Source organism: Sorex fumeus, unplaced genomic scaffold (assembly GCF_029834395.1).
Source record: "Sorex fumeus unplaced genomic scaffold, SorFum_2.1 ptg000003l, whole genome shotgun sequence".
NCBI lineage: Eukaryota > Metazoa > Chordata > Mammalia > Eulipotyphla > Soricidae > Sorex > Sorex fumeus.
Genome location: NW_026606060.1, coordinates 19,370,058 through 19,382,604, shown reverse-complemented (window position 1 = coordinate 19,382,604; position 12,547 = coordinate 19,370,058). Strand labels below are relative to the sequence as shown.

Here is a 12,547-nt window from a genome sequence, read left to right as displayed (position 1 = left end):
ACCTGAACAGTTTTCCCTGAAGGTCTTCTATACCAGTCATGGCAATAGTTCCTCCCTGCCAGCAGACGAAGATAATATAATTGAGTGTATGATGATTTTTCTAAAGACACTGCTTGCTCACACTCCTGAGCACAGCAATGTCCTAAACTGATGCAATGGTCTGCTAGGCAGAGAAGACCTTCAAGAAGCCATGTTACTGAAAAGAAAAAAAGCTTACCTTACCCAAAAGTATGCCTCAAGGCAATCAAGAGTCTCATCTACCTAATCACAAAGCCCTGTCATCCAGCAACCACTGTAAAAGTAAACACTGTGCAACACATCTGGGTAGTGCAAATACATTCAGGTGTGTGCATTGTGCTGCTGTACTCACCTTTCACTTATATTTCTTTCCCTGCCCTCCCTTTACTTCTAAAATATCTTAAATTCTACACTAGGTTTATATAACCAAAACTTAATCTAAGTGTAATCCAGGATAACGAAGAAATTTATTCATTACAGAAAAATAATCACAAGTACCCATGGAGTCAGGGATTTGTGAACTCCCCCCATTGCCCTGTTTTTCCAGGAGACTGGCCATGAACTGCCCATGAACTGCCTCTAGCAACAAATAAGCTCATTAACCAGCCATAACACAGAGACTCATAAAGAAATCTCAGAAGAGACCATGACTGAAATCTCCAAGCTTGCTCGAAGCAATGGGTCTTCTCCCCGCATCTCCCAAGTTTGCCAGTAGCTTGGCAGTTACACCCACAAAAATGCCCCCTGGCACCATATAATCTCATCAACAGCCAAGATCCAGAGACTCAGAACTAAAGCTCCCAAAAGAGAGCATAACAGGCCTCACCCGTGAGTGAATCTGCTATATAGTTGTTAAATTTTAGAATTTCTGGACCTCTCATACTCTACAACGCTGATGTACCAAGCTTTGGAAATCACGATATGGGATTTGGGGTGGAACCATTCAAAATATGGTGGTGGGAAGGTGCAATAGTGGTGGTGTCTGAATATTAAATGTAATAGTAAATGTAACAAATGGTGTTTGAATATTGAATGTAATAAATTATCATGAACAACTTTATAAAAATCGATTTAAAAAAATAAAAAAAGAAATCTCAGAAGAGATCAGCAATCTGCAGAGATGCTTCTGGACTCCAAAGTCACCATGCAGTTAACTCCAGCTGTATCACTCCATCAAAATTTTAGAATTCCTGGAGCAACATCTCAAACTCTACACCACTGATATACAGGAATAGCACACCACATTGGATGGGATGTAAAGTCCAAGGCACCAATCTCAAGAAAATGTGAAAACACAAGGCTTACCCTGTACCAACAGGTTAGTTATCTCTTATGCGAGAACTTAATGGCTCCAGAGTGAGATACAAAAATTTTCACATAATTTCTTCTAAGGAAATCTTTTTTGATCATTTTTAGAGAATTAACTGTAACAAACAATACAAACTAAATCATTTTGGGCCTGCTATTGGGGTAGGCTTGGATGGTGGTTAGGAAAACAAGAAATAATGGTGGCAGGATTGGTGTTGGAATATTGGAAGTAATAAATCACTGTAAACAATTTTATAAAAATTACAATTTAAAAAAGAAAAAGAATCACAAGATACTGTAAAGAATCAGGATACAGAAGTGTGTTCTGTTCTTAAAAAATGAAAGAAAAGATTTTCACCAAGAAATATTTTTTTTTTTAAGGCAGGAAAGCTATTCCAAAATAGCGAGAATCTCAGATATATGATTGTAAGTAACACTTCCTTTCTTCACAGTATTTTTCAGATTAACCAACCATTTTAAAGAAAGAATGCCATAAAAAAAATACCAACTCTAAAACTACTGAGGTAAAAAATAAATCTACCATCTCCAACTTCCTCTAGGATGAGAAGATAACTAGTTAACTACAACACAACTTAACAATTGAAACAAACTTATTTAAGATATTACAGATTCTCATTTTCAATACAGGAATTATGGCTTTAAAAAGTTAAGGGCCTTATCCCACAGCCAAAGTTCAGAGATTTACCATTACTTATTATTTCAAAAGCTTCTAGTGTGCCCAACAATCAGCTCAGTAGCACAAACCTATTGAGCTGGATATGCTGACAAAAAAAAAAGACGTGCTCCCTGCCCTTCAACTGGTGAGTCAGGTAGAGATAATCACATGTACATACAACACTTTACAAGCACCTCCTTGAAGGTTATAAATTTATGTGCACAATACCTATAACCTTGCTGGAAAACTTGGCACTTGGAAGAACAGGCATCTTCCCCCAGACGTCCCCACTGACCCTAATTTGTAACCCTGGTTGATTCCATTAGTGCTATTTCCTCTCCTCAGTCCCTCTCCCCAACAAAAAAATCACATGGCTTCTCCTCCTAATCAGACCATTTCATTAACATAATCACCAATCAACCTGTCCAAAATGGACTTTACTACATCTTTCCTCTTAAATTACTAACAATGCATGCAATGCCAAAGCCTGACAGGTTATTCTTCTCTTCTGCTTCTCTCTACCTTCTTATACAGCGGACTGTCTAATAATATCTTCTAGAAGTTTAGCTACAAGATACAATTACTTTCCAGACATCTTTAGTAGTTCGTAATATATTACTTTCCTTTGTACATTTAAAGGCAAAACATGAAAAACAGTAATACTAGGTTCCATAATTAACTTATTTTTTCCTAAACAACCTGAGATCAAGCCTACACACCTCTCCAAGGAAGATTCAGTACAGATTCCTTGGTTTATAAAGTATCAAAAGTTCCTGCTGCCTGTATATAAGCTAAAGACCAAAGAAAACCAATAAACAAAGGTGGTCAAATTCTTAAGTATTTGTGTTACACAGCTCTTGCTGAGGTTCCAGCTAATATTATAGTCTAGTCTGACCTGTTTGAGAAACCTAGATTCATAAATTGACCCTGGTCTATTTCCAAGCTTTGCCTTGAGCATCCAGAACAACATTCCTTCTAAAATGCTGTACACAATCTTAAAAATATCAACTTAACCAATTAAAACATTCCACCCTAGAGCAAAATATCATAAGGTATTTCTGATAATTATAAAACAGGATAGCAAACATGCGATAAAAGTACATTTGGATACTTAAAAACTGTGTTATTTATACTATAACAAGTCCTGATTAACTGAAAATTTACAAAGGGTAAGGTGCTTGTCTTGCACACGAACTACATGGATTCAATTTCCAGCATCCCATATGGCCCCCTGAGTAATTCCTGAGTGCAGTGTAAGGAGTAACCCTAGAGCACGCCCCCCAAATAAGATTTGCCAAAATATACACTGTAGCAGTTCAGAGAGAAATTCAACTAAAGAGAAACTAGTCTTTAGTCCAAATCCTAACCATTGCGTAATTAAAAATAGCACTTGAAACTAAAAGTGGCATGGATAGAAAGCCAGCTGGGAAGGAATTATGACAGACCAACCTCTTTCTTGAAAAAATTATCATGTTTCCCAATCATAAACAACTGATCAAATCTTTATTACTGAACAGGTAGCAGTTTATTTGAACACCAAATCTTCTGAGAATTCTATGGTTCCTCCCCTCTTCTTAAGCCAGGTACTCTTCCATTTTGACCCAAAATTTACCTTCAAAAATTCCTCCCTCTGATAAAATTATCAAGTCTATTTAGAAGATTTCAGCAAACATCAAAAAACAAAACGTTTTTATACAAAAATATTAAGACAGAAACTTATATTATCTCCATTTGTTTGAGAGTACAAATTATGGCCAAGATATAAACTAGAAAAGAGGAACAGATCACACAGTACAGAAGAGCAGAGCGGACAGATTTATAACCATTAAACAAACTTGTCACACACTGTTAAAGAGTTAAATAAGGGTTAAGAAAAGTTTTATGTAAGAGACAAAAAATAAGTTTACCTCGGAGCAAGATTTTGCTTGTTTGGAAACCAAATTTCCATTATTCTCAGAAGATTTGCGTTTTACAGTTCCAATTCTTGTAGAATTACCTAAAATATTTAAAACTAGGTAAGCTGACTTCCGAGTTTCTTTTAAACATGAGAATAAAGGAGAAAAAAGGAGGGTGGGAAGGCAAGAGGGCAAGGAGGTAGAGTTGTAGGGAGGGAGATTTTAATCAAACAACAAATCTTACCACATGTCATGAAATTATCATGGACAACTTCAACATGGATTAGTGATGGATCAACAATTTTCAGGGCTGGAATCTTAAAAGAATTACTAAAGATTAAAAAATGCTCAGGAACATGCCAAAAATCAGCAAAAAAAGTATCATACAAAAAATTTCTTTAATGATATTTCCTTTATCCCAACATTTCAGTGAACAATAAAAAACTAACTTCTATATGATATATTATCACTTTTGTAATTACATTCCCCCTATCAAATTATCTTATACAATGGTCACCATCTTTACCTCCTCACAATTGACTTGAAGAGTTTTTGATGCAGGGTTGCCATTTACAATGGTTGCAGAAAACCACTGAGTAGAAGGGTCCAAGCTATAAATTTTTACTTCAGAACCAACCAAGTTTTTGTCACCTAAAAAAAAAAAAATCTTACAGTGACTTGCATTATTTTTCAAGAGCAACGAAAGATTATATATATAGCACTGTCGTCCCGATGTTCATCGATTTCAAGTGGGCACCAGTAACATCTCCATTGTGAGACTTGTTGTTACTGTTTTTGGCAAGGCAAATGTCCTACTTGCTATCCTATCGCTCCAGTCCAACAAAAGATTATCTAGGATAATATTTTTAAATGCTATACACAACACCACTAAACATTGAAAAGTAGTATAAGATGATGGACCTCTTAGCAAAGGTAGGAGAAAATGTGTGTGTGTGTGTGTGTGTGTGTGTGTGTGTGTGTGTGTGTGTGTAGGCCAAACCCAGCAGTGCTGGGTAGGGTCAAGACATAGTAAATACAAGAGGAAGAGCAGAGAAGGAACATGCAGGGCCAGATTATCAAACTCAGGGCTTTAATATCTAAGGCATGTTACCATTTGAGCTATCTCTCGATATTTTAAAATTTCATTTGACTTCTGTTTTATTTTAGAGTGACAATGTATTTATTCTGGTATTGGGATCAGACAAAGTAGTATCAGATAACTAATTTTTACCTAATTCATGGTCCTATGCAATTTCAGATAATCCCAATTCAGGAATCCCACAGAAATGTTTAACTTAATGAAACATTGGTAATTGAGAAACTGGTCAAGAAACTGACAAATTCTAAATAAGGATAGATAGGGATTATCAAATTAGTGTCTTATCAGTGTTTGACTAAAATTCTAAATGTATCAAATTCCATGTCTAAAAGAAAAACACATACACACACACACACACACACATATTTTAATATGCTCCAAACATGAACCAGCTCTGGCCAACAACCCAGGCATCAAGATAAGATGAATGAGGGACCAGCTGTTTTACCCCTAACTGATATAAGAGCAATACCACTGACAAGGTGTCTCATTGTCCATTGCCAGGGTTAAAGATAAGCTTTTAAAATATGTATTATAGTTTTCACATAATCCCCAGATTTTCCCAATTTCAGAAATCTTAGACTATGATATATATCATCAAACTCCCTGGAGAAGGCAGGAAAGGAATTTCTAAAAATTTAAAAATTTTAATAAGTGAACAAGAATGATGGGAACAGTTTCATCAGTCAAATAATGCAGTACTCTACATGCCTTGTAAAAGATGACTTTCATCCAAATGTTTCATAATCAAAGCCTGAAATTCTTTACTGACATTCTGATTATCCATAAGAGAAAGTCGAAGATTGTTTACATCCTGAAAAATGAAAAAATGAAATATCATTACATTTTAAGGGAACTGTGAACTCATGTTCAAAGCACAGTAACTCAAAGCTTAACAAATTTTGTATTTAATTTTGTATTTTCTCACAAAGATACATCAGTCTTTTTGCATTTAGAAACTCTAGAATACTGGGGGTATGGTGCCGCCAGCAGGTCAATCTGTACCTGTGAAGCGAGTGCATCAGCAGCCTCATGGCGCCTTCAGACTTCCAGATACCCCAAAATTGCTGCTGTGCCTTTGGCCAGATCCCAAAAACTTGGGGCAAAGTTTACCAAGAAAGTAAACGGCCAAAAGTTAGGTATGTGGGAAACACACCCACAAACCACCTCCGGCTCAACTATAAAATTGGAGGCAAGGCCTCTCTGGTTCCTGAATGAACTGCTTAATGGACATGATCCCAGAGACTCAGAAATAAATCTCAGAACCCAGTGGCTTTAGGTAGAAATGCGTCTGGTCTCTGCAGTAGGCTACCGGTGCTGGGCCAACCCAGGTGGGGATAGGTTTCGTGCCTTGGCCTATTCCCCCTGGCGGCCCAGTGGCCGCCATCCGTCTAAGGCCACTGGATAGTCACATTTGGGCCCCCAGTGACGAGACACACAGGGCCTCACGGGATGAGGGTGGATCCGGGCTTGTCCTCCCCACCCCAACGAGACCCCAAGTCATCGCCCACAAATGGCCTCTCTGGCTCCTGATCAAGCTGCTTAACGGCCATGATCCCAGAGACTCAGAAACAAATCTCGAAACCCAGTGGCGTTTGGCAGAAATGCATCCGGACTCCACAGTACGTTACTGTTGCCGGGCCACCCCAGGGAGGAAAGGGTGTTGTCCCTCCGCCTGCTCCCTCTTGGCGACTTGGTGGCTGTCATTCTCCAGAGGCCATTGGACAGTCAGGCTTGGGCCCGCAGTGACAAAACTTGTTGGGTCTCACGGGATGGGGGGGAGGTGGAGCCGGGCCTGTCCTCCCCTCCCTAACGAGACCCCAAGTCATCGCCCACAAATGGCCTCTCTGGCTCCTCATCAAGCTGCTAAATGGCCTTGATCCCAGAGACTCAGAAACAAATCTCGAAACCCAGCGGCTTTTGTCAGAAATGTGTCCGGACCCCGCAGTAGGTTACTGTCACTGGGCCACCCCAGGGGGGAATGGGTGCTGTCCCTCCGCCTGCTCCCTCTTGGTGACTTGGTGGCTGTCATCCTCCAGAGGTCATTGGACAGTCAGGCTTGGGCCCGCAGTGACGAAACTTGTTGGGTGTCATGGGATGGGAGGGGGGAGGTGGAGCCGGGCCTGTCCTCCCCACCCCCAATGAGACCCCAAGTCATCGCCTGCGAATGGCCTCTTTGGCTCCTCATCAAGCTGTTCAACGGCCATGATCCCAGAGACTCAGGAGCAGATCTCTAAACCCAGTGGCTTTTGGCAGAAATCCCTCCAGATTTAAGTGTTAAAATTTCAGAACTTCAAAACCACACGGCCCTACTGCAGCCACATGACATCATGTTAGTCATAACCAGCAATAGAACACAAATTGTCTACTGTTGCCTTTTCAGCAGATCTGAGTGTTGGGGTAAATCTCAAATAATAATGGTGGGCCTGGTGTCGAAATATTGAATGTGATCAAAGTAGAGAGAGAGAGAGTAATGTGGAGATCATCTGCCCCACAGGCAGGGGGAGGGTATGGGATGGGGGTATACTGGGGGTTTTGGGGGTGGAAAATGGGCACTGGTGAAGGTACGGGTGTTTCATTGTATGACCGAGACTTAGACCCAAAAGCTTTGTAACTGCTCTCACGGTGATTCAATAAATAAAATTATAAAAAATGGAAAAAGAAAAAAAAAAGTAAGGTGGAGTTCATGCACAATTCAATCAGCTAATCAGTGGCTGAATAAATAGCAGTACTCCTACAAAAAGAGAAAAAAAAAAGAAACTCTAGAATACTTCAGTACTATTCTGAGGGTCCATTTTAAAGTGTAATCACCAACAAAAATAATAAAAATGACACTAAAAGAACATTTATCTGTGAACTTAATTTTTTGTCCCTCTGTACACATCTGCAGATGATGATAAAAACAGCAAATTATTAATTTTGAAGTTAAAAATTTTAGTAAATAGATTTATTCACAATATAGAATCCTTGCATAAGGATTGGTACCTATTAGTATATATGCCTACATGTATACAGTCTAACCTTCTAAAAATTATTTTCATATCCCCTAACTGTTTTCATGTATACACATCTCATCAACTATAGTAACTTTGTCTTTTCAACCTCAAACAGTAGCATTAATTCAATGTCTAGCACAGAGGAAAATATGAAAGATTCTTCTCTGTTAGCTATCTGAATGAACAACAACATTCTTAACATTCTTAATTCTTAGTTCTTATATTAAATAATTCTGCATTTCTATTTTTATAATGTAATATTATTTCTGTTTTACCTGTATAGGCTTCAAAAGATCTTTAGAAAGAAATATTTTTTGCTGATCTCCTAAAAAACGAATAGAAGTTATGGATCCCAAGCCAGCTGTGTCCAACAGAGGTTTGTACATCTAAAAAATAAATTTAAAAAAAGTTTTGGCATTATAGCTCTCAACATAAATCTTAAAATGGGACAATTTTTCAAATACACAAAAAGATAAAAAGCCATTATATTTTATAGTTTCTGCAAGTATAAAACTTTGGGACCACCAAAAGATTCAATGTCAGTAATTTAAATCAAATTTATGACCCTGGGTAACTAATTAACATATAGATTTGTGTGCAAAATGCAAAGTTGTATGTATATTTTTGAGGAAAAAGAGTCTTGTTTTTTCTCAGACAATTTTTTGTTTGTTTGGGTTTTCTTTGGAGGCACACCCAGCTGTGCTCAGGCTTACTTCTGGCTCCGCACTCAGGAATCACTCCCGGAGGGGGTCAGGGAACCATATGAGCTGCCAGGAATCAAACCTGTGTCAGCCACATGCAAGGCAAAGACCCCACCTGATGGGTTATTTCTCTGACTCCTCTTTAGAAAATTCTTAATTCTGTTAACAGTATTCTTAAAGGAAGGAAAATACAAAAAGCAAAATAGAACTTTAAGCAAGACCCTTTATCACTCAAAAACCTCCAGCAGCCCTATGACCCACAGGTAAAATGCTAACTTCACCAGCACAACATCTAAGGCCCTCCAACTATATGTCAGATGTTCAATCATCTTCATTACCTTTCCAATGACCCCAATCTAGGCCTTATTCCTTTTAAGCCCCAGCTCATTTTTATAAGATGTGTCCTTTCAGATACAGTGTCACTCTTCCCTCTAAATGTACTAGATTTAAAAATGTGGTGATGGCATACCCCACATGCTGCTACTATCCTTAAGTCAAGTAACATTCTGTATGATAGGGACCCTTAGAGATAATCAGACCAAAACAAGAAACCCTTAAGGGGCCAAGCAACAGCTACTATCCAGTTTCATCCTATTGTCGCAATAAAGAACAGACATCAAAGATTTGGTGTTGACCTTTCTCGCTTTTATTTTTTTCCAAGAGAAACTAGAAATGTAGGTACTCTTTTCATTTTGTTTTTTAATAGTTTTTTACCCAGCAAAGCTCAGGGGTTACTCCTGGCTCTGCATTCAGGAATCAATTCTGGTGTTCAGAGAACCATACAAGATGCCATGCATTGGACCTGGGTTGGGTGCATATAAGGCTAGCACCCTACTCACTGTACTATCTCTCCAGCCACCCTCCTGTTTTAAAAAGTAAACAATGAATTCAAACTTTCTTATAATACTATGGAAATCATAGAAAATAGATCTGTGTCTCTATATATGTCTGCTGGTTTCTGATCTCTAACCTAGACATAATTCAAGTTACATTCACTACCACATTTCACATGAAGAAACTGGAACATAAAAATGTCAAGGTCTTTGAGCTGAAGAGCTCCAGAAGAGAGCAGAAACAAGATTCTGGATGGTCTTCTACTCCTCTATATTACAGTGTAGAGTTATTTTTCAGAGAATTAAATGCAAACACTATATATACATTCTTCATTGTTTCATAATTCCTTTTAAGCCCCATGAGAAGAATTCTCTTCTCATGAATTTAGTGAAACTTTTAAAACTAAGTAAATTGTTCATAAATCAAAGTTTTACTCACTATGGCAGGCCACTGAACTATTCGTTCACAAATTTCAGGAGAATTTCGCTCAGCCAAAACCAAGTTATGTTCCACTAAAAATGCTCTTCTTAGATGGCTGTAGACTTCTATCCATCTTCTCTTCCTCCAAGATTCCCCATCAAACTCCACACATACCTACAGATACAATTTAAAAATAAATTTGATTAAATAAATTAGCATGAAAAATGCCCTGCTAAATTAAACCTTTATAATTTCACAAGAATTTTATCCGAATGTGCTGTGCCCCTTCTGTTGCTCTCTTCCTTCTCTTCACAGACATAATAAACTATTAGCCATGAATCAACTTGACCCCCAAACCACTTTTTAAAGGTAAAAGGCTCAAAAGAACTAGTCTCAGCCCACAAAGTAATCTCTGAGAATTCCATAAAGCAAAGAACCCTTATGTTGAAGGCTTTTACATAATCAGAGAGCAGAACCTGAAGAACAGAGAAACTTGAAATACAAAAAAAGTAGCTACTTCATGACACTCTGTGAACTTAACACCCAATCACCACAATCTACCACTTATCTTTTAATTCCTGTTATAGAAAGCCCAGTAAGGGTACCTCTTCAAATATTCCTTTCAGCTTAATAAACTTGGAAAAAATAACCTATCTAAAGCTACTTAGCTTTTGTATCTCTGAATTATCACTTTACAATTGCAAAACTTTCTTCTTCTGACATTCAAAATACATTTTGTTTTGCTTTATTTGTTTTTTGCTTTCTGAGTCACCCCTGGTGATGCTCAGGGGTTACTCCTGGTGCTGCACTCAGGAATTACTTCTGGTGGTGCTCAGGGGACAATACGTGATGCCAGGGATGGAAGCTGAGTACGCTGTGAGCAAGGCAAATGTACTACCATTGTACTACCACTCTGACTCCTCAAAGTAACTTTAAAACAAGTATCTGTTTCGTGGGAAAAAAACCCCCACAATTTGTATATATACTTTATGACACTGATGACACTGTCCTTCCGTTGTTCATCGATTTTCTCAAGCGGGCCCAGTAACATCTCCATTGTGAGACTTTGTTGTTACTGTGTCTGGCATATCGAATACGTCACGGGGAGCTTGCCAGGCTCTGCCGTGTGGGTGAGATACTCTCGGTAGCTTGCCGGGCTCTCCGAGAGGGGTGGAGGAATCGAAACTGTATCGGCCATGTTGGCTGTGTGCAAGGCAAACACCCTACTGCTCTGCTATCGCTCCAGCCCATATATACAGACATAAAAAAATTCAGTCCTATAATGGTTTCTTGACAGGTGTTCTATAACAGGTGTCATGAAAATGCTACCTCTTAATTTACCTTATTCCTTTGGTATGTTTTTAGTATCTTAAAACTTATACAATAAGGTAGCTATGGTAGTTTATTGTATAAGTTTTAAGATGCTAAAAACTAAGTCATGTAGAAAAAATCAATACCTTTAATTTCACAAATTCCACTGAAAGGTCTCTAATTTTTTTCAAAGAAACAGCTAATAAATCAAGTTTTCACATTTCAGACTACCATATTGCCTTTTCCGTTATTAATTCAATTTTTGAAGCTTAATTAGCTTTCATTCAACTGTCACAGCTCTTTAAAAAATGCTTTCCTCAACGAAACCTTCCCTTACCAATAAGAGCCCCCTCAGTCTTAAGAAAGGCTTCCTTTTTAATTGTACTCAAAGTCCTATACTTTTCTTTCTGAGCACTTACCACATTTTGAATTATTTATTTGTAGTTAACTGATTGGCATATTATAAATACTAACAGATCAAAATCTGTCTGCTTTTACTTACCATAGTATTCCACTTATATCCAGTCCCCAGTCAGTACTCAAAAAACTTGTTGAATGAATACATTTCTATAAGGCCCTTACTTTCCTGCTGTTTCTTGCATTATTAAGAAGACCAAGTTCTCTGTTCTTTTCCAATTTCATTAGCTCCAACCTTAAACATTCCGCAGTTTTTTTGCTTATTTTTGTCACATCCTGTGAAGCTCTGGGGAGATACATGGCTCTGTGCTTTGAAGGGTCATTCCTGGTGGTACTTCAAAGGGTGATATGCAGTCTAAACTCCTGTACCCTTTCCCTCCCTCTCCCTCTCTCCGATTCTCTCCCTCTCTCTCTCTCTCTCTCTCTCTCTGCTCCCTAACCTTCTCCAGCCTTATGGCTCTAAAGTATCAATTTTCAAAATTAACTTTAAGACCACCCTATCCTTCCTCTGCAGCAATAAAATATGCATCCCTAACTTTCCAAGCAACTTTCCAACAAGCTGTATATACTTAGCTTTGTATAAAAAGCAATCTTTCAGAATAAGTACAAATATGTAAACAGTTACTATCTGACTCGTAAGACCTCCCGCCTGTACTCTTCTCCTTGGCACTATCATTATAACCCATCAAATGGCCCTTTTCACACAGGTGTTCAGAGATGAGCTATCATCCTTTGTTTGTGAGCCACAAAATTCAGGTCCTCTTACATCCCCTAACTTGGTTTTTCTGCCCCACATGACATCAACCTTAAATTCTACCTAGCTTTCCAGTGATAAGTTTTCCAATTAATGCAATATAACAAAAATGAGCATG

At 38.2% G+C, this 12,547-nt stretch overlaps 1 protein-coding gene and 1 pseudogene across 1 annotated transcript in view; both read right to left on the bottom strand.

Moving 5' to 3' along the window:
• Nucleotides 1-12,547, bottom strand: part of KDM3A (lysine demethylase 3A) — a 53,775-nt gene that overhangs the window by 33,408 nt on the left and 7,820 nt on the right. Inside the window, exons 3-8 of the mRNA XM_056116400.1 lie at nucleotides 9,966-10,121; nucleotides 8,268-8,378; nucleotides 5,708-5,810; nucleotides 4,424-4,548; nucleotides 4,142-4,214; nucleotides 3,910-3,998 (exon numbers count right to left, since the gene is read on the bottom strand). Of these exons, the coding sequence (XP_055972375.1) occupies nucleotides 3,910-3,998; nucleotides 4,142-4,214; nucleotides 4,424-4,548; nucleotides 5,708-5,810; nucleotides 8,268-8,378; nucleotides 9,966-10,121 (657 nt within the window). The remainder of the gene's footprint in view (nucleotides 1-3,909; nucleotides 3,999-4,141; nucleotides 4,215-4,423; nucleotides 4,549-5,707; nucleotides 5,811-8,267; nucleotides 8,379-9,965; nucleotides 10,122-12,547) is intronic.
• On the bottom strand, nucleotides 5,365-5,505 carry LOC130029396 (uncharacterized; annotated as a pseudogene).